General features: G+C 33.5%; 1 protein-coding gene across 1 annotated transcript in view; it reads right to left on the reverse strand.

The window, feature by feature from the left end:
• Positions 1–627: 627 nt before the first annotated feature.
• The window catches only part of ATF2 (activating transcription factor 2), an 84,172-nt gene continuing 63,958 nt past the window's right edge, over positions 628–20,841 (reverse strand). Inside the window, 4 exon segments of the mRNA XM_087435411.1 lie at positions 628–2,966; positions 2,968–3,173; positions 7,840–7,945; positions 18,396–18,602. Of these exon segments, the coding sequence (XP_087291537.1) occupies positions 2,943–2,966; positions 2,968–3,173; positions 7,840–7,945; positions 18,396–18,602 (543 nt within the window). The 3' untranslated portion in view covers positions 628–2,942.

Below are 20,841 nucleotides of genomic sequence, written 5' to 3' on the forward strand. Positions count from 1 at the left end.
GGCAGAAGCAGACAGTTATGAGGCAAATACAGAAATGTGGGTGAGGAATGATGAGGGCACAGATCACGGTGACAGCAGTGTTAAGTGGTGAGAAGTGGCTGAATTCTGCATTATTTTGAAGGTAAAGCAAACGGTATTTCCTGATGGGTTGGATGTGGGCTGTGAGAACAGAGGAATCAAGGATGACAATCAAGTTGTTCTGGCTTAAGCATCTGGAAGAATGGAGTTGTCATCAATTGATTTAGGAAGGACCGTGGAAGGAGTCTGTTTGAGGGTAGGGTGGGGGAAGGTTAAGAACTCAGTGTTGGATATGTTCTGCTTCAGATGTTTTGTTAGGCAGTCACCAAGAGATGCCAAAGGCTGGTGGATCTGTCTGTGGCTGAAGTTGAGGGAATATTCTGGGCGGGGGACATAAATTAAAGTTTCATTGTATATGAGTGGGGCTTAAGGTGAATGCAAAGAGGAACAAGGCCTGAGCACCCTGCAGTTAAAAGGTCTCTGAGAAGGAATGAATTTTACTACAGAAATAGAAAGTCTCAGGTGATAAATGCCCTTTTAGGAAAAAAACATATTATCAGGTGATGTTACTTTACGAAAGATAGGTTAAGAACAAGCAAATTATGAACATAATTTAAAGATAGAATTTATTCTCTGATGGTTTACTCATGCAAACTGCACATAAAAGAAAATAGTACAGTTTGTGTAACATTGCAAATATAAGGACTCAAAATGCTAGGTACAGAAGTAGTGTGACATTCTGAAAGTCAAAATGGAATTTGTGTTTATACAACTAATAATGATTTTTATTTGCTGAGTACAGACTGATTTACAATGAAAGTTTTGCTAACCTTGGTAAGCTCATTAACCGTTTACATGACTTCTTACATCTATGTAGTTTTATTTTACAGTTGCAAGAATTCCTGTTACCAAAGAACTTTAACTTGCATAAATAATAAAATGAAAGAAAAATGCACTGAAGGACTTAGGAAGGTGAAAAATTGAGGCTATTTATTCCTAACCCATCCAAACTACAATAAAAAATAGCCTTCTTGCAGAATTCATATTTTGTGCCTTTGAGATCAACTCCTTAGCATAACTATGGCAAAATCATAATTAGAAATTGATTACTTTAAAATTATAAAATCAGTTAAAAAATAAAAAAATTTTAGAGTAGAATTATCAACTAAAAATGCTCTCATTTTCAATAAGCCAAACAATAAAATTCCTATTCTCTTCATACTTAAAAGTCCTGAAATGTCATTTGTATAATTTGAATGTTTCCCAGTTTGGAACTTAGGCAGGTGGGCTATTTCCCTGAATTATCAAGGATATTCCATATAGGTCTTTTAAATGTCAGTCTCATTAGGAGATGGCACTGAGACTTTAGCAAATAGTGTAGTATGGTTGCAGAACTACACAACTTATTATAAATGCATTACAGATATTTACATAATGGAATCCTGCTTGAATGCCAGAAGTTGCTACTGGGTAGGACTCATAACTATTTTACAAAGTTTCCTTACACACACCTACTACTTTTTTATTTTTAACAATTTAGTCTATTTTAAAATATTGTACTGTATTTTGAACATAATTGCAGAATAAAAATAGATAATGGCACATTAGAAAACTCAGTATCCCACAGATGATTGGATAATGAGAAAAGTGTACCTACAATCATCTCATCAGAAACAAACTACATCATGGAATGTTAGTTATCCAAGCCTGCACAGTAATGACATTTTAAATTGCAATCATCTATTGGCCAGCATCACACTGAAGGCATCTTAAACATTCAAGCAAAGATTGCTGGCATGAACTATTGAAAGACACACACACACACGGACATACATACACTCTCTCATTCACTCTTGCTTCCCACATTATAATTACATTGTTCTAAAGATAGATACTGATTTTTTTCCCACGAGAAACGTTATCAAAATTCGCTACTAAAAGATGACAGTGCTTTCACAAGAATAAGTACAAGTTAGCTTGCAAGTACAAGACAATGGGGGTAAACAGTCTTAAATTTTCTAAGTAGTAATTTTTAGGCTTTTCTGGCAACCATACCATACTTGATTAAGCATAAACTTCTCAGTTTGTAACCTGAAATCCACAAAAAAACAAACAACCACCTAATTTCAAAAAGTTATTAGATATCTGATAACCCTGTATCATACATTATATAATTTCATATTAGCCTCAAAACATAGGGTTTAAAATACTGAATTTAAGACTTGAAAAATAGTCATTTTTGAAGTGATAAAGGATTTCAAAAATTTATGCCTACTTAAAATCTTAAAGAAAATGCACTACTAACGATCTTGATTTAGTTTGAGTGTGCATAAAAGCACTGTATGTCTTTTACCATGTTTCACTCACTTAAAAAGTGTTCTCTAATGTTCTTCCTTTTGCATAAGGTGCAAAATAAAAGGCAAAAAGATTAAAAGCAAATTTCTATCTTTCTCTGGCTAGTGCTTTATGACCTTGTTAACATGACAAAGTCAACAGGGACTATGCAGAACTTTGGTTTAAATGATATAATACTACTACCATCACAGTTGAGGGTTAAGAGGTGGTCAAAAGAAATGGAAGTGGGAAAAGAGATTCAGTAACACCCCCATTTATTAAAACACCACCAAATTAAAAGTGAAATAAACCACAATGAATTATAATACAATTTACACATTGAGCACAGAAAAATTAATAAATCTAACAATATTTATAAAAAAAAAAAGCAAAATCAGTCTTTTTCCAGAGACTAAAAACTGTTGTTCAGTCTGATCATCAACTGCTGCTACACCAACTTTAGAGCCAAATTTAATTTCAAGTAAAAAAAAAATTTACAACCACAGATTTCGCATAAATGGAAACTGGTCTTTCCTTGATTTCCCTTTGAAGTCACTAATGAGTATCTAAAACTGCTGCACTGCAGGATTTTAATCAACTTCCTGAGGGCTGTGACTGGGAGGAAGGAGCCATAACAATCTGCGAAAGCGCCGGCTCTGTACTCTGGTCCGCCATCTGCGTGAGGACTGATGTGGCTACAGCCTCTGCCTTGGAGGTTGAACTGACTCCATTGGATGTGCTGACAGAACTATGCTGTATCGCTTCAGCATGTGGGCTACTCGGCACTGACAGGTCTTCTGAACTATCATCTTTATCAGCAGCTGAGTGGAAAACAGAAAAATTACTCAGTTTCTTAAAATATCTAAGAATGTATCAGTAGGTTGAGTCAATATACAGAGTAAAAAGTTAGAAGGTATTTTACAAAACCAGTTATTGAGATAAGTCGGTATGACCGGAATTGAGTAACTGAAAGGCGGCTGTAAGTCATGAAGTACTCAATTTTACCTGCGACAGGTCAAATGAAGGCACAACCATGCACATGGAAACATCTGGGTGCTCAGTGCCTCACAGAACAGAGCTGAAGAAATTTTGCTAAACAGTGTTAAGAAAGAAAATGGGGTAGGAATTTGGGAGATAGCCTCTTACAGATATAATAAAACTTATCAAGCAACCCATTTAACAAAACCAGTCTGTTTGCCTACATGCCATTCTTATTAAAAGATAAAAAAATTTATAACCACATGCATAACCAAAATGAATTCTTACATACAAATTATATCTTCAAATTATTCCCTCTGCATTTTCCAGAACTATATTTATTCTGGCTGACTTTCCATCTACTTCAGCAATGGATGATTACAACACCTGATTCTAATGATGCATACACATGAGAATAAGCAATATTTAGAATCTAAATGCCACCAGCTGTTGTAGTTGCAAGAATTAATTGGGATTCAAATAAAAATCCATGTAAAACTCTGGACACTGCAATTGAAAAGATATTCAGGAAAGGGCATTCTAAATATTTATGAAAATAAATCTAACAATTTTTAGGCTTGAACAATGTATCTTCTATATCTTATTTTAACAGAATAGAATCTAGTAATTTCATTTAGTAAAAAATTTGATATGCACAACACACACACATAGTTATAGTGTAAGTAAGTTACGAGACACAACGATAACATGAACACCTGTGAACCCAGTCCCCAACCTGAGGAGACTGCCAATAACACTGATGCTTCCCAGAGGCTCCTCTGCTCGCTAAAAGGTAATCACCATTCTGACATCTCTTTAACCATTTGCTTGTTTTTTCTTTGAAGTTTTACCAAATAGGTATGTATCCCTGAACAATATCATTTAGCTTTATTTTTTAACGTTCTAAAAACAGTATCAAACTGGATGCATTCTTTTGCACCTTTTTCACTTGGCATTAAAATAATTTTTATTTAGTGTTTAGAAGTGACAATAAGCAGGCTTTCTATCAAATCTGAGAATGCATACCGGCCTGCTTACTGATGGCCAGCTGCCTATTCTGAGAGTCAATTATTAACAGACTGTGGACTCTATGAAGCAGGCCTTATCCCATGATCTGAATGGTAGGAGATGAAGGAGGAGGAACCTGGCAAACATCACTTTAGTTCAAAGAAAACTCCTCATTTTGAGGGTTTTCTGAAATATAGTAGTTCTCACAGAATTTTGACACATTTGCCTCAAATCTGTGCATTTTTGAAAAGCAGTTTTAAAATATATTAATGAGACAGAATCCCATCTTCTCTATACATCTGCTATAAATGCAAAACCATACCCCTGGATAAAAATTTGACCTCAAGAAATAACAAAAAAAATCAGAATCAGTAATCCTTTTAAAATTATATAAAGAAGAAAGAATATTTTTCTGATCAAGCAATAATGAATGTTATAAAATATTTACAATTCAGTTAAATAGCCAATACAATAGTTACATGTTCAAAGAAAAGAAAACACTGGCAGTGACAGATTAACTGGCAAGAATACATTCACCACTATTCTTCAAGAGGACAACAAACTGACCTTTCTCTCAATGTTTAAGTTCTAGGGATACACCAGCTTCAAAAATAAAGAGGCTGAACTGTGATGAGTGGAATACGGAAATCTAAAAATATAGCTGAGGCAATGACTCAAAATGAAACAGAAAATTGTAAGGGACAAATCTTCAGCCTGTACAAAGAATCAGGTAATCACTTATAAATTATGTAACTAGACATTTTATATATAAAATACCTTTATAATGTGATATATCTGCACCTATGTCCACTTCTAGAAGGTGAGGGAAGAAAATTACTAGTATAATCACAAGCACTAGAAAGAAAGATCTTACCGCACTCCAAGAGCCATTTTCAGCCCTACTTAAGCTAAAAGAAACCAGCTGTTTGACAATTCCCTCTCTCTGAAGTTCTCTATGTTTATGCATATTTTCATTAATGAAAATATAAAGCTCTCCATTACATTTAGGGCCCAAGAAGCTTTCCTTCCCACTTATGATTATAGAAACAACTATAATAATAAAATTTTAATTATGCCCAGAGATTTGGATAATAGGAATTAATGGCAATAAAATCACTCTTATGCTTTATTCTTCATGGAACCCAACCATTAAAAATGTATTCATATTTTCATTCATGTTTTATACTATTTGACTGTTAAGGTGACTATTTGTCACAGTTTTCCCATGACTGAGGGGATTCCTAAGACGAATGACTTTCAGTGTTAAAATGGAAACCCTAATATGGTGTGACTTTATACTGTCACCTTTACCAGCAAGATTTTGTAATAATCTTTAATTTCTACTAAACCTTAGTCTTCTTTCACAAATGTTTTGACAGAGTTAATTAGTTTTATAGTTCACCACCATTAGCAACTGCTGTGTGCTACAACATGATGAATAGTGTTAGGTATCTGTGAATTTCCCCATATTTTCTCCAAGATTTAAATACTCACTTCGTCAATCTCTATATCACTTCGTCAATCTCTATATTTACCTTGACTATTAAACAACAGAGAAGTCAGATTTTTTCCAAAAACTTCAAATTTGAAAATAGAAATTACTTTAAAATTTCTACAAAATCCAATTATCTCCCAAAAGCTGAAGAGAAGTAATTTTATGCTAGAACTATACTCTAAACTTCAGTCAATTTGATTACCTAGATGACTAGACAGGAAAAAAGGTAGGAATAGTTCCAAAACCCAAAAATGTCTAATTCATTTCTTGCATTCTCACAACCTAGTAGAAATCGCTTGCATTTGCTGAGCATATACTGCCTGGTAATAGAGATAAAATTGTTGGAATTATCCAATGAATTATCTAAGATTAAAAAATTGCAGATAATTTTTAACTAAATGCAACTTAAGAGTTAATTTTCCTTCTGATTTTATAGAATCATTTGTATATGTCTTTCTGAACTATCAAAATTTAAGAGAGCTCTCTTGTTAAGAAAATCATGTATGCATAATGCTGAACTCAGTAGCTTCTATAGGAAATTATGTTGTTAAGTCAGATGGGAGCCATAATGGCCTCATCCCTGCAGCAATCATTGTTAATACAAACCCCAAACATATTTCTATATGGTTCCAATTTACTCCACAATGTGTTTCACCATCCTGTCAAAATGACTAGATATCAAAGGACTGAGATTTATTTGCTCAAAACTGACAAAAATCAATGTTCTAAATATATATGGCAATAGAGAGTTGCTAAATCTACTGAATCTTTTAAATTAAAAAATATTGCCCATTCTGATGAAACTGCTTACAATGACTACAAGTAAAGATGGTGGCCATTAAGTTTTATTGTAAGCACCTGAGGAACTGTTTGCATCCAATAGAAAATGTTTTTCTTTTGAATTACTGACACTGGTAAATTAAAATGAAGTGGATACATATGGTTGAAACAATCTTCACATTTACAAATATCCTGAAATATCACTAAATCATGAAAATGAAAGCTGTGGGTTATATATTATGAATGTTGCCTAATGCATTCCCAGCTCTGTTATTTGTTACAAATTTGTGTACGATGGACAAAATTGGCCATTTATTCAAGAGTAACAGCTGGTTCCAACATTGTGCATCTTATCAAAAAAGGACATTACAAGAAGGAAAAAGCACAATTAACCTCTAAAATGCTGAAAATAGAAGAATCTCATTTTTGGGGAAAACATTTATGAGGAAACTTACAAGTAGATAATTTAAATACTGTTCTATTTTAGCATTTTTATGACTAGAAGACTCAATATAAAGGTTCCCTACAATAAAAAAATCACACAATGCTGATATCTAAGAAAAAACAATAGGATCTGATATTGTAAACAGATACTATATATTATTTATTTTTTTTTTTTTTTAAAAGATTTTATTTATTTTATTTTTTCCCCCCAAAGCCCCAGCAGACAGTTGTATGTCATAGCTGCACATCCTTCTAGTTGCGGCATGTGGGACTCGGCCTCAGGATGGACGGAGAAGTGGTGCCTCAATGCGCACCCGGGATCCGAACCCGGGCCGCCAGCATTGCAGCGCGCGCACTTAACCACCAAGCCACAGGGCCGGCCCCAGATACTATATATTATTGAGTGAAGACACTTGATTAAAAAAAATCATTACTGATTGGAGGCTGGAAAAGAAGTAGTGTTTCACCCTGTCAATCGAAGATAAAGTGTTACTCCGGGAAGATAAACAAAATATCATCAGTACTTACAATACACTTTAAATTATTAACTAACACATTTTGTTGATTTATAGTAATCCCTAAAAAAATGCTAGAAACAGGAAAATTAAAAAACTCTCTAGATTCTAAGTATACCCCCTATTCCACAGTAACCTTGCAGAAGTTCTGATATTTAATATTAAATATTAGAGCTGCAGTCTCCATTGTTTTAATGGTAGCTTGGTTCATTCTGGCAGTATGTCACTGATGTAGCCTGAGGCTATAGGTAATGGAACATTACTCACTATGATAGCCAGATTTCTTCTGCATGGCGGTTACAGGGCAATCTTTATGAGCCAGAAGAAGCTGTTTCAGCTGTGCCACTTCATTTCTCAGCAGGGTGACTTCACTCTGGAGAAGAAACAACTTATGTACCTTACCAGCATCAGACTGAATGTTTCTTACTGTTTAAAACAAGTAAAGATTAAGATATGAAAATCAAACATCTTTAACAGAATATCAAGGAATAAACAAAATATGCTACTTAAATACATTTAATCTGTACACAGAGGTTTTTATATTTTTGCATTTGTACAAAAAACTGCAACTTTTATAAAAACTTAAATGAGACAATGCCATGACTTGATGGCATATTTCAAAGTTTTCCCATTACCATTTGCCTGTGGACTGCTTATATATTACAGGCTACCTGCCAAAGGTTTTTTTATTTTACATGTTACCTGGTCTTTTGATTATCTGGAAAATTAGAAACATCAAAGGAGTCAGGATAAATTTTCACTGACTCTATTCACTTGAAAATGAAAAATTTATCCTGGAAACTCAACTGAGCAAGTTTCTAGAAACTAGGAGAAGCTCCATAGGGGAAACCACAATAACCAAAGAATAATAGATACCTGAAAGTATTGCAAGGCACCGTGTTGGACACGGAACCAATGAAAGTAGATGTAATATCTAAATGGCTTAGTTGCCTGTGACCTAGGCAATTTGTAGACATCTAAATTTAAATCTGATAAATAAATGGTGGTTTGTCCTACTCCTTATTACAGAATGAGGACTTCAGCCTTAGTTTTGGATGGATTAATCTAGTAGATTCTATGTAAAAGTTCCAAATTGAGAGAGTCCAATTCCTTTGAGTCATCCCCAATATTAAAGACACAAATTAGTGATGATTACCAATACTCAGGAGTTAGAAATAACACGAATTTAATAAATTGGTAACAAAAAAAATCTTAATTTACAAACACTTCTACTTATTTGGACTTACATTAACCTTTAACTACTCAAACTTCATCCATGAACCCAAAATTAAATAAAGAAATACAGGAAACAGCTGTATATAAAAGCTCAGGCACTTCATTTTCCATCCCTCAATCTCTTAATCAGAAAGCTAAATGTAAAATAATTCAGCAGATTAGACTCATCAGGCTCCCTTAAGTGATCAATGACATAAAAATCAAAAGAATAAAAGGTAAACAATCTAAAGGCAAGTCTGTTGGGTCAAATAGTTCCTCACACACCAATAACAACGAACTGCAACACTATATTAAAGCACACAAAAACTGGTGCTCACAGTAACTCTTAACCATTGATAAAAAGGTTAATTATGTTTTGAATATTGTATTTCAGATAAGAATGGGTGTATAGTGATCAAAATACAGAAGAGAAAATTTAAAAGTTTTGCTTTAAAAAATAAGCTGTTTTTAGAAAATACATTTCTATGGACTAGTGCTGCCATTAGTGTCAATACTACTAATTATAGCTCTTTATTGACACTATTGATGAGAAATCATGTTATGAATAATCCAATATATATTATCCAAAAAAGTTTCTCCCTCACTCTGTCTCATCAGCTTGATTTTGAGATTCACATCTACAAGTTTCTCTTATTAATTGCTGTAATATGAAATAGGGCTAGATATGTATTTTTAGTCAGGAATACACAATCTTTTATAATCTGGTACCTGTGACCACCCTTCACATTAGTTTGAACCTATGAAATAATATTTAAACGTTCTGACCTATAAAAATAGAAACTTTGTGTGGATAACTAAATACATACGGCTGTCTCTACCTAGAAAACCTTTCCCCTCCTTTTTGCCTTGCTAATTATTCCACCCATCTTTAAGAGTCAACTTAGTACAGTGTAAATTCGCATAGGAAAACAACTTAGGTGTCCATTTCTGTGGTCCCACAGCCATATATACAGTCATACATCGCTTAACGATGGGGATACAATCTGAGAAATGCATCATTAGGCAATATCGTCGTTGTAAAGAATATCATGGTGTACTTAACCAAACCTAGATGGTATAGCCTACTACACACCTAGGCTGTATATGCTACTATGGTCCCTTATGGGACCACCATCATATATGCGATCTGTCATTGACAGAAACGTCATCACGCAGCACATGACTGTACATGTGTGTTGTGTTTACTTGTTTGCCACCTCTGCCGGATTGGGAATTTCTCAAGGGCAAGGATTATCTTGCTCTTTGTATCCCCAGAGCATAGCACACAGCCTGGCGCAGACTGAGTACATAGCTATATTTTAGAGAGGATCATGGTACTTCTACGTCCAGGGGGTATAAAATACCAAAGAGGTGAAATGAAATAGCTTAAATAATATAAAACTGGTCAGAGGTCCTAATTTCACTCTTTATGCCAACACCCTCACCAACACAGCTACACTGTTAATTTTCTTAGGCATGAAATGAAAATTGGCATATTTTATAGCATCATCTCAATTACAGAATTTTAAAATTCAAAGTGCCTTCTCTCCTAAATGCTCTTATACAGACATTCACCATAAACCATATGATGAAACAAATGTATTAGATAACATTCCTGAAAGAAGTTATGACTTGATTATCTAATCGATACAAAACAGTTGATTTAAATAATTCTGAGGATTAACAATTAAAATATTCCTATGCACTCAAAATTAAATATATATATTCAAAATCTCTCTTTAAGGCAAATTTGAAACTGATGAATGGAATATCAATTTCTATATTTCAAACTTAACAGTTGGTGGTATTGTGGCTGTTCATCTAATTAGACTACCTGGTCCATTAAGAATGAACAAATGTGAAGATGCCAATAGCTAACAATGGGTAATGAACATTAAGGACTGAACAGGTAAGGCCTTCAATTCCTGTTACAAAACTTGTATTTGTCTTAACTGAATTTCAATCGGAATCACATTTAACAGAGCAAACAACTGAAAAGACCAGGAAGAGAGGAGGAAATTAAAAATAAAAACTTTTGAATATTTTAATATAATTTACATATACCTAAAAGATACAATACACAAGTATGCTGTTCTTTATCCAAAATTCAAATAATCAAATTTCCGCCCAACAAATTCAAGGTATGCTCAATACAAATTCAGTCCACTCTTTTATATCATTCTGATCTATAATGTTTTACAATGATAAAAGATTTTCCTAATGATGATCTTGATGCTCAAAAGTGCTTTTTTAATTTTTTTTTGGTGAGGAAGATTAGCCCTGAGCTAACATCTGTTGCCAATCCTCTTTTTGCTGAGGAAGATTGGCCCTGGGCTAACATCTGTGCCCATCTTCCTTTACTTTATATGTGGGACGCCTGCCACAGCATAGCTTGATAAGCAGTGCATAGGTCTGCACGCGGGACCCGAACCTGCGAACCCTGGGCCGCCAAAGCAGAGTGTGTGAAGCTAACCACTAAGCCACCGGGCCGGCCCCTCAAAAGTGATTTTTTATTGAAAAGTTAAATTAATAGTTTGTATTGTTATTGTATCCTAATATTCAATTTCTTGAAAAGCTGGTATCAACATTAGACTGGAAGCAGCAAATGGGACATGGTTATTAGCAAGGAATTGGGACTGAGAGAAATACTGCAAAGCAAACACAGTTGGAGTGCTGATTAGGAATGAGAATGGGCCAAGCCTTGAAGGAAGTGGATTTAGATGAGCTCTAGAGCCCTAAGTGTAAGTATACGCTAGTGGTCAAGATCAGGTCAAGTAGAGGTTGACAACAGGAGGCTCATGGAGGTAAAGGTTATAAACTGAATTAGGCACAAGAATTTAACCAGCGTTTTTTAAGTCACTTATGATAAAATGTAGTAAAATTTGACAAATTAATCCAAACATTCAAAAACTATAGTCTCATATCCATATGTAAAAAGGAAAGGACTTAAATATAAAGATAGGCATGACTTTTTTAACATTATAGGAAGTGGTTGCATAAATCATGACTTTAATTCTGAAATTTTTCTATGATAAAGATCAGAAAACAGGTAGAATCAGAGAGAAATCCCTACATACACATAATGAGAAGACTTCTGAAGATTCTATAGAGATACCTTAGAATGAAAAAAAAGAAAGCAGTAACAGACATAAATAATTTGTATTTACGTGTAGATAAATTATTTGTATTTATATAAATATATAAAACCAGTTTGCTTTAAGCCAAAGTGAATCTGAAGGGGATAAATGTTAAGCCATAAACAGATTTAATATTAAATGAAAAAAGAATTATTTATACCTCTACCATCTACTCTGTAGATTATTTTAGATTGAATATTAATTGGAGTCAGCCTCCAAAGCCCATCTATTATTTGTTAGTATATTTGCAGAATATGTTAATTATCTTCCTGCATCATTTTGAAGACGAAGTGAAATAAGGGACATGAAAACATTTTGAAAACATAGAAGTTCCATTCAAATGTGAGCAATTATTGTTTTTTTTGTCAAAGTAAAATGTATTTGGTAAAATAAAGCAGATGCTGAAAAAAATTATTATTCTGGTTTAAAATAAAATGTAAATTATTTTGGCATTGTCTGTACCACTGCTCCACTCTATTTGTAGCCACTCAAAGGTTTATTACATACTAATGAACAAAATAATATTTTTTTTTACAGTTTAACTGAAGCAGATCAGACTGATGAAATCATGACAGAACAGCCAACTGATTAATCAATCAAAACTTTTCATTGATATTTGGCCATAGATTGATGACCAGGTATTGCATAAATTTATAATCTTTGACTTTCTAGTTCAGCCACTACCCCTAAAATTAAAGAAACAATTTTGGATAGTTTCTTCTTTGGGAAATTTCTCATTGCTAAAGCTATGATTTTTTTCACGTTTAGTCTTCACAAAAATCAATGGTTAAGTATCAAGATTCCCACCACACAGTTCCAAAGGTTGTCATAGATGCAAAATCTTACACTTGAGAACAAAATAGTTCTTTAATTTATGTCTACAACAATAGAAAAAAAGATGACGAAGTTCTTAATATTTTGGAAATACTTTGCAAAATGAATGGGAATGACCCTTTTCCTATTCTCACATTTAGTTGTTTCATGTCTGTCTCTTCTGCTAGTGGGGACAATGTCTTTTTCACTGTTATAACCCCTGTGTCTAAAGCATGCCCTGCACACAAGAGATGCCTAACGACAGAATGAATAATAAATAACTAGCATTTGCAGAGTGTAGTTACAATACACTTATCTAAACCCTCTCTCATTTGATCTTCATAATAGTACTTATTCTATGAGTTTGACAGGTGAGGAAGTAAAGGATCAGACAGATTTTTAGTAAAGCCCAGTAAAAAAGAAGTAGTAGGGTCTCAAGCTCATAAAAAATTGCATGAGGTAAAAGATGGCATCACTATTACCCTTTTTCTCCTCTAGAATATAGCTAAAAACTTGGGAAAGAAAGGAAGACAGTTATATCATAGAATAATACTTTTTTCAGAAATTAAACAGGTATTATATAGCACCTTCCAATTGTTGCTATTCCCTTCTATTTCAAGTGATAAATACTGAAATAAAATATTGTTTAGGTACCAAGAAGAAAAGATTTGATCCTATTCTCTTTAAGTCAACGGACCAATAAACAAAACCTTTTCCATATCATTAACTTAAAAGTGAAAACTCCTTACGTATCCAGCTATCAAAGAATGCTTCCATTAATTTATTGAGCTTCTATTCCACACACATTTTGCAATATCTAAATTTTAAAAGCACAATCCACAACAAAATATCCAAGTTTTACCCACAGAGTAATTAAGGAGCTACTGTTAGTAACGACAAGAGTCAGCCTTTGTTCATAAAGTTATGCTGAAACTGTAAACTGAAAACTAACCTCCAAAATGAGTGTGACTGAAAAGACAAAGCCATAAAGAGGTTAAAACCATTTCAAGTAAAGACAACAAAGTCACATATTGCCTTTAAATATATAATAATTTATAACTAGCAGTATCCGATTCTTGGTCTAGATTACCATAAATGTCTCTAATACAATTTGATGAAATCGCTTTTTTAGCAATGATTTTAGAAAGCTAAAATATAATTAAATTCAGTGAGTGGGGCAATAAGGCTGAATATTAATATTTTCTTTAAATCTTAATATACATTTGGTAAAAATCTGATCAGTCACATCTCAACACTCGTTAAACCTTTTATTGTATATAATATATAAGTAACCATGGGTCATTACTGCCCACTACACTGATCAGCTAAGCCTGTATGTCACGTGAAGGATTATTAAGGAAATGTAGAATTGATGAATGTTTTCACATAAAGTAGAGTTTAATTATTTCTTTGACATTCACTTTTAAGTCACTCTGTTCTTCACAGTTAATGGTTTTGCTGTTGGCAGACTGAAAGAAATTTTTTCTCCCTGAATCTACTATAAGCAAGTTACCTCTTCACACTCTGAAAACTAGAATCTGTCACTTACTTTTTTTGTGTGTGTGTGAGGAAGATCAGCCCTGAGCTAACATCCATGCCAATCCTCCTCTTTTTGCTGAGGAAGACCGGCCCTGAGCTAACATCTATTGCTAATCCTCCTCTTTTTTTTCTCTTTTTCTCCCCAAAGCCCAAGTAGATAGCTGTATGTCATAGTTGCACATCCTGCTAGTTGCTGTATGTGGGATGCCGCCTCAGCATGGCTGGACAAGCGGTGAGTCGGTGCGCACCCGGATCCGAACCCGGGACTCCAGTAGCGGCACGCACGCACTTAACCACTGAGCCACAGGGCCGGCCCCTGTCATTACTTTTTAAAAAGTGTTTCTATTTTATTTCACAAATAACTAAAAAACAACAAAAAATAAAAATCATATATCCATTTGAAATAACAGAGAAAGTCATAATTCAAGTACTCTTTCTTCCCAAACCATCCATGCTTCCCAATACCCTCTTTACCACTGTTACATCCTGGTACATCATTCCTGAGATTTTACCTATATTTGGGGATTCATTTCTATACTGATTTCCATACCTACACATTTATCCATCTAACTATAAACCTTTTATTAACGAAAAAGAATTATGCTGTACATTTTAGTATGCAACTTGTTTTTTGAGTAATTTATTGAGGTGAAATTCCCATAATATACAACTAACCATCTTTTTTTTTTTTTGTGGGGCAACTCATTTTTATTTTTTATTTTTTTTAATTTTTTGTTTATTGCAGTAACATTGGTTTATAACATTGTAAAAGTTTCAGATGTACATCATTGTACTTCTATTTCTGCATAGATTACATCATGTTCACCACCAAAATACTAATTACAACCCATCACCACACACATGTACCGAATTATCCCTTTCACCCTCCTCCCTCCCCCCTTCCCCTCTGGTAACCATCTTAATGAACAATTCAGTTGCATTTAGTACACTTATTTACAATGTTGTAACCTTTGTTACAACCTTGTAACCTTCCTCTATCTAGTTATAAACCACTTCTGTTACTCCAAGTAAAACCCCCTACCCATTAATCAGTTTCTCCTTATTTCTTTCTCCCCACAGTCCCTGGCAACCACCAATTTGCCTTTTGTCTCTAAGGATTTATCTGTTCTAGATATTTCATATAAATGGAGTCATACAACATGTGACTCTGTGTCTGGCTTCCTTCCTTAAGCATAACGTTTTGAGGTTCATCCACATTGTAGCATGTACTTTCACTCTCTTTTATGGCTGAATAATATTCCATTGTACGTATGTACCATAACTTATCTGTTCATCCATTGATGGACCTTTTGCCTGTTTCCAGCAACTTTTTTTTGCCCATAACAATATATTACAGGCATTTTCCCAGGTTAATACATACAATACATACAAGATGGGCTTTTTTTTCTTTTTTGCAGAAATATTTTAAAGAAAATCCTTGACAACACATCATTTCACCTATCTTCATATTTTGGTATGCATCTCTAAAACTAAGAATATTTTCTTTACTAACCATGATGCCATCATCACTCAATTTTTATTAAAAATACATATTTTACTTGTTCTATTTGTAATTTGAGGTATTAACTAAAGTTATATTCAACTTGAGAGCTTAATTTAGTGATTTCTTGAATTTGACTTCTATTTAAAAGTTTCACGTTTTGAAACTGATGTGTTAGCTAACTTTTACCTAGACGATAAATCCTGCCTTTATTCCTCCAATCAAGAAATTTCTACCCGAATTAGGAAACATAAAAATGTAACACATTTTACAATAATGACATTTTAATCATAGTTTAGTTTGTATGGTGGAAAAAACATGACATTAATGAAGTAAAGATTATGTTTATTTTGAATACCAAATTTTCCAAGGTTTTCTGAAATAATAAAGCACTATTGCTATTAATAATGGTGACCAGGGCTGCAGTATAATTAAGGCAACAGCGAATACTCATTAAAAGCTGTTAAGGGCCTGCCCGGTGGCTTAGCAGTTAAGTGCGCACGCTCCGCTACTGGTGGCCCGGGTTCAGATCCCGGGCGCGCACCGACACACTGCTTCTCCAGCCATGCTGAGGCCGCGTCCCACATACAGCAACTAGAAGGATGTGCAACTATGACATACAACTATCTACTGGGGCTTTGGGGGGGGTGGGCGGAAAGGAGGAGGATTGGCAATAGATGTTAGCTCAGAGCCGGTCTTCCTCAGCAAAAAGAGGAGGATTAGCATGGATGTTAGCTCAGGGCTGATCTTCCTCACAAAATATAAACTGAAAAAAAAAAAAGCTGTTAATACTGTTATAACCTGGGTCAAAACAGAAAAGTGGCCAAACTTAAAGTATAAGAATACCCTGTAAATGATACCGTATTTGTAAATACTACTTTTTAGTTTTCAAACATTTTTACTTCTTAAAAAGGCACAATAGCCAAATTACAAAGGAAAATATTGATAAATTTATCTTATTAAAATTAATTTATATATTTAAAAATACTTGCATTCATTCTAATTCAACTGATTTATGCAACAACCCAGAGAAGTAGGACCAGCAAGTATTATTATCTCTAGTCTATGCCTAAGACAATTGAGGCTAACGAAGAAGGATATGTTGTTTAATGTCATACAATGATAAAAGAGCAAAGTCATTCAGAAGAATGATTTTGTTAAGAAAAGAAAAGGAAAAAATAGATACCTAAATGACTTTATTAATGTAACATAAATGTTTGACAACTTAAACAATAAGAGTTAATATTCTAATAGAGAGACTTGGTAAAGAATAGCCATTTTTATAGCATATAAATAAATTGGTACCTATAATCTGTTTCATTTTATTTAATAGGAAAAAATTCAGAAGTTTTTTTCTAAAAAATTATGAAAATAGTTCTTGAATAAGAATTCATTTATCAGATAATTGTATTATAATATTTCTTAACATATTGTAGTATATAAATATATATTTGAAGTCTCTGTGATGTGGTAAATCACATTTAAATTAACGGTTAAAAATAAGTTTTGCAAGACAATTTGTTTGTTCTAAAGCTAACATGTCAGTATTCAAAGCACAACAAAGAGTTTTAAAAGAAGTCTGCCTCACACATGAAAAAATTTACGTTATAAAATTCACATTAGATTAAATGCTATGCCTGATGTCAAAACCTTTTTCCTAAGCATTTAAACAGACATTTATATAGGTGACATCTTTCAAGATAGATTTAGGAAGAGAGCAAGTCTCATCATCAATTATGATTATACAGAAAGTTTCATTTTTAATTGGGAATGGATAACTCACAAGATTGAACAATAACAACTATAAGTCATTAACATCAATTTTCTAATTGATGCTCATCAACTGGTAGTTTAGAAGACTTTACCAGAGAATATTCACAACATTAGAAAAAAACAAAAGGAAGGAAGAAAAAACAGAAAGAAGGAAATAGACTTGGTGCTGCCCAATACCATCATTGGAAATCTCATGAAAGACTGAATGGGAAGGAGCCTTAAAACCTTTATACCCCATGAGATTCCTAAGAAATGTACCTAAGGCACACTGGCAGGGCAGTATGAAACGATTTCTACTGCCACTGGCCATATTGTACCTGTTCTGTGGATAATTAGAGTCCTTCAGTTTCCAAAGCTGTCAATGTGGCATCTTTCACGAGCACTATATTCACTTCAAATAAAACAAACAAAACAAAACAAAATTTATAATTCAAAAAACAAAAGAACTTAAAAACAAAAACTGTTACTGAAGCAACTTTATAGTTGTGATAAAACCAAAAAGTAAATAAGTGAAATACCAGTGATATTTTTAATTTTAAGATTCTTTGTTTGAACTTTCTATCACAACTTTATAAAGTCTGAGCCAGATAGTTTAGGTACTTTTGTACTATACAAGTAAACACTTATATTTAAAATTTCTTCATCGTATCAGTGTTGAAAGTTTTATATTACTTCATCTCAGTATTCCAATAGGTTTATAAAACTATGCTTTATTATAGATTCCATACACACCCACTATTGTGTCCTAAAATGTCTGGGTAGCTGACTAGAAAAACAGGGAAGAGCTATGTTCACAATTATTAAAAATAAATAAATAAAATGAAATTTACATATATGCACCATACCTGCAGTTGACCATTTAATGAACTCAAGTCTTCTGCTTTCTTCTCTAAAGACTGAACCCAGACTTTCCTTTTCTGTCGGCATCTTGAAGCTGCTGCTCTATTTCGCTCCAGAAACTTCCTCCTTTTTTCATCAGGATCTTCATTAGCTGCTCTCCTTCGACGACCACTTGTATTTTGGGTCTGTGGAGTTGTGTGAGCTGGAGAAGCCTATAATAAACACAAATGGGAGCTTTTTATATTTGTATCTAGTGAATGCACACAGGCAGTAAAGGGTGGCAGAAGGAGAGAGCTACTATTTTATTTTCTAAGTCTCACTGTATATATCAATATTTTGGGGCAATGTGAAAATCACTCTGTGGTGTAACAAATTCCTTGAAATAAATGAGCACTGCTAAAACAAGATTCTCACTAATTCACTATCATAGTGATTATATTCTTTAAAGTTTATATAATATTTTTCTTTATATAGAAATATGAAGAAACTGAAAATGCAATACAAACGATCATGTATATATCTTATATTTTTTCAAGTGTATTTTTTAACAAATATTTTATTATTCAATCCTTTGAAAACTAATTATAAGGCACTAAAGTAAAAAATTAATAAGTTACTTAAATTCACTATGGGAAACCATGTTTTCTTTGTTATTTTTGAAATAAAAAATAGCATTAAATCTGTAAATTTTCTTTAAAAATTGATTTCTCTAAAATTAAGGAGTGAAAATATGCACATACTTTGGTATATGCAGCTTTTCTTCAGTTTTTGAAATTTAGGGTCATTCTTTTTCTACAGGTCAGGTTCATGCAATTATTAATGCTCATTTTTCTGGTAGGTAGAATCCCACAGGAGTCCAGATATTCATTTTAATTGGTCCCTCACCCCTCAATGGATCAGCCTGGTTATCTCAGATCAGCCAGAGACAAAATCTTCAGTCACTAGTAATATCGTCTAGTGTCTAGGACTACAGAACAATAAGTATCTTCAAGCCTCTCACAAATCCCAAAATTGTGCCACAGAACACTTGAATATGGGAGACAGGAAATGAACCCTCGGAAACAGCTCTTTGTGGCCACAGGCACCTGATCCAAAAAAGAAGCCTGAAAACAATCTTTTACCTATAATTAATTATATTTTTAAATGGTGTGAACAAACAAAACTTCTATCTTCTCTTAATCTACACAATAAGCAAAAATCTTATACATAAGCTCAAGATACATTCTGTAGGGAAATCACCAAACTAGTTCTCACTCTAAAAACTCCAAAAAATACAAAGTTATCATTTAATATTTTCCAAATAATTAGCATTAAAAATTATGAGGGTTATTTCATTTATACTGTATTTTAACTGTAATAAAGATCAAGTATTAAATGAGATTATTTATTTTACCTACATAATTGCAAGTTAATCTTTTAGAAAAATATTTCTATGCCTGGCTTCAAGAATGGCAACCTTGAAATATTTTCTTTTCTTCATCCTCTTAACTTATTGATAACAGCAGGTTTTTTCCTTTACTCATTTGGCTGAATAGGAGAGAAGAGTTTTTTTTTTTTAATTGACAACTCAGTTATTACAGCAAACGCTAATCACAAGTATTAGAAGCAAAAACTATTACAGAGTTATATTTGTATATTTTTATGCCTAACAAGGATTGGAAACTACTTAGAAGCATATATTTTTCCTTCTCTCCCTCCTTCCATTGATTCATTCATTCCACTTCATTAAAAAAATATAGAACTATTCTAGAAACTAGAGATACAGTAGTGAACAAAAAGATAAAGGCCTGCCCTCATGGAGCTTCCCATACAATACAATAAAATATAAAGATAAAAAATTAGGGGCCAGCCCAGTGGCATAGTGGTTAAGTTTGCGCGGTCCGCTTTGGCGGCCTGGGGTTCGCAGGTTCGGATCCCGGGCACAGACCTATGCACCGCTTATCAAGCCATGCTGTGGCAGGAGTTTCACATATAAAGTAGAGGAAGATGGGCATGGATGTTAGCCCAGGGCCAATCTTCCTCAGCAAAAAGAGGATTGGCAATAGACGTTAGCTCAGGGCTAATCTTCCTCACACACACACAAAAAATTAGACCCAGGGAAACTATAGTTAGTATAAGAAAACAAATTATATTCATTTCTTCTCTTTTAAATAAACTCTTAAAGATGTAAAAAGCATACTTAACCTGCAGACCATACACAAAAACAGCCATGGCATTTGGCCTGTGAGCTGGTTTGCTAACCGCTGAATTATGATATTACAACACACTCACTCACTTACTTTCCCTCTCTCGGTCCCTAAGTAAAGTTGTTTAGTGGACGACAAGCACAACTACATTCTACTTTATCTTAGGTTTTGTAAAGAAAAATACAGTTATCTAAATACCTATGCTTAGAAGGCAATCTGAAATTTCCTCTTTATCTGTGTTTCTTTAATTAGAAAGTTTTGCTTT

The sequence above is a fragment of the Ceratotherium simum genome, chromosome 9, assembly GCF_057802395.1.
Source record: "Ceratotherium simum simum isolate JZ-2026a chromosome 9, ASM5780239v1, whole genome shotgun sequence".
Lineage (NCBI taxonomy): Eukaryota > Metazoa > Chordata > Mammalia > Perissodactyla > Rhinocerotidae > Ceratotherium > Ceratotherium simum.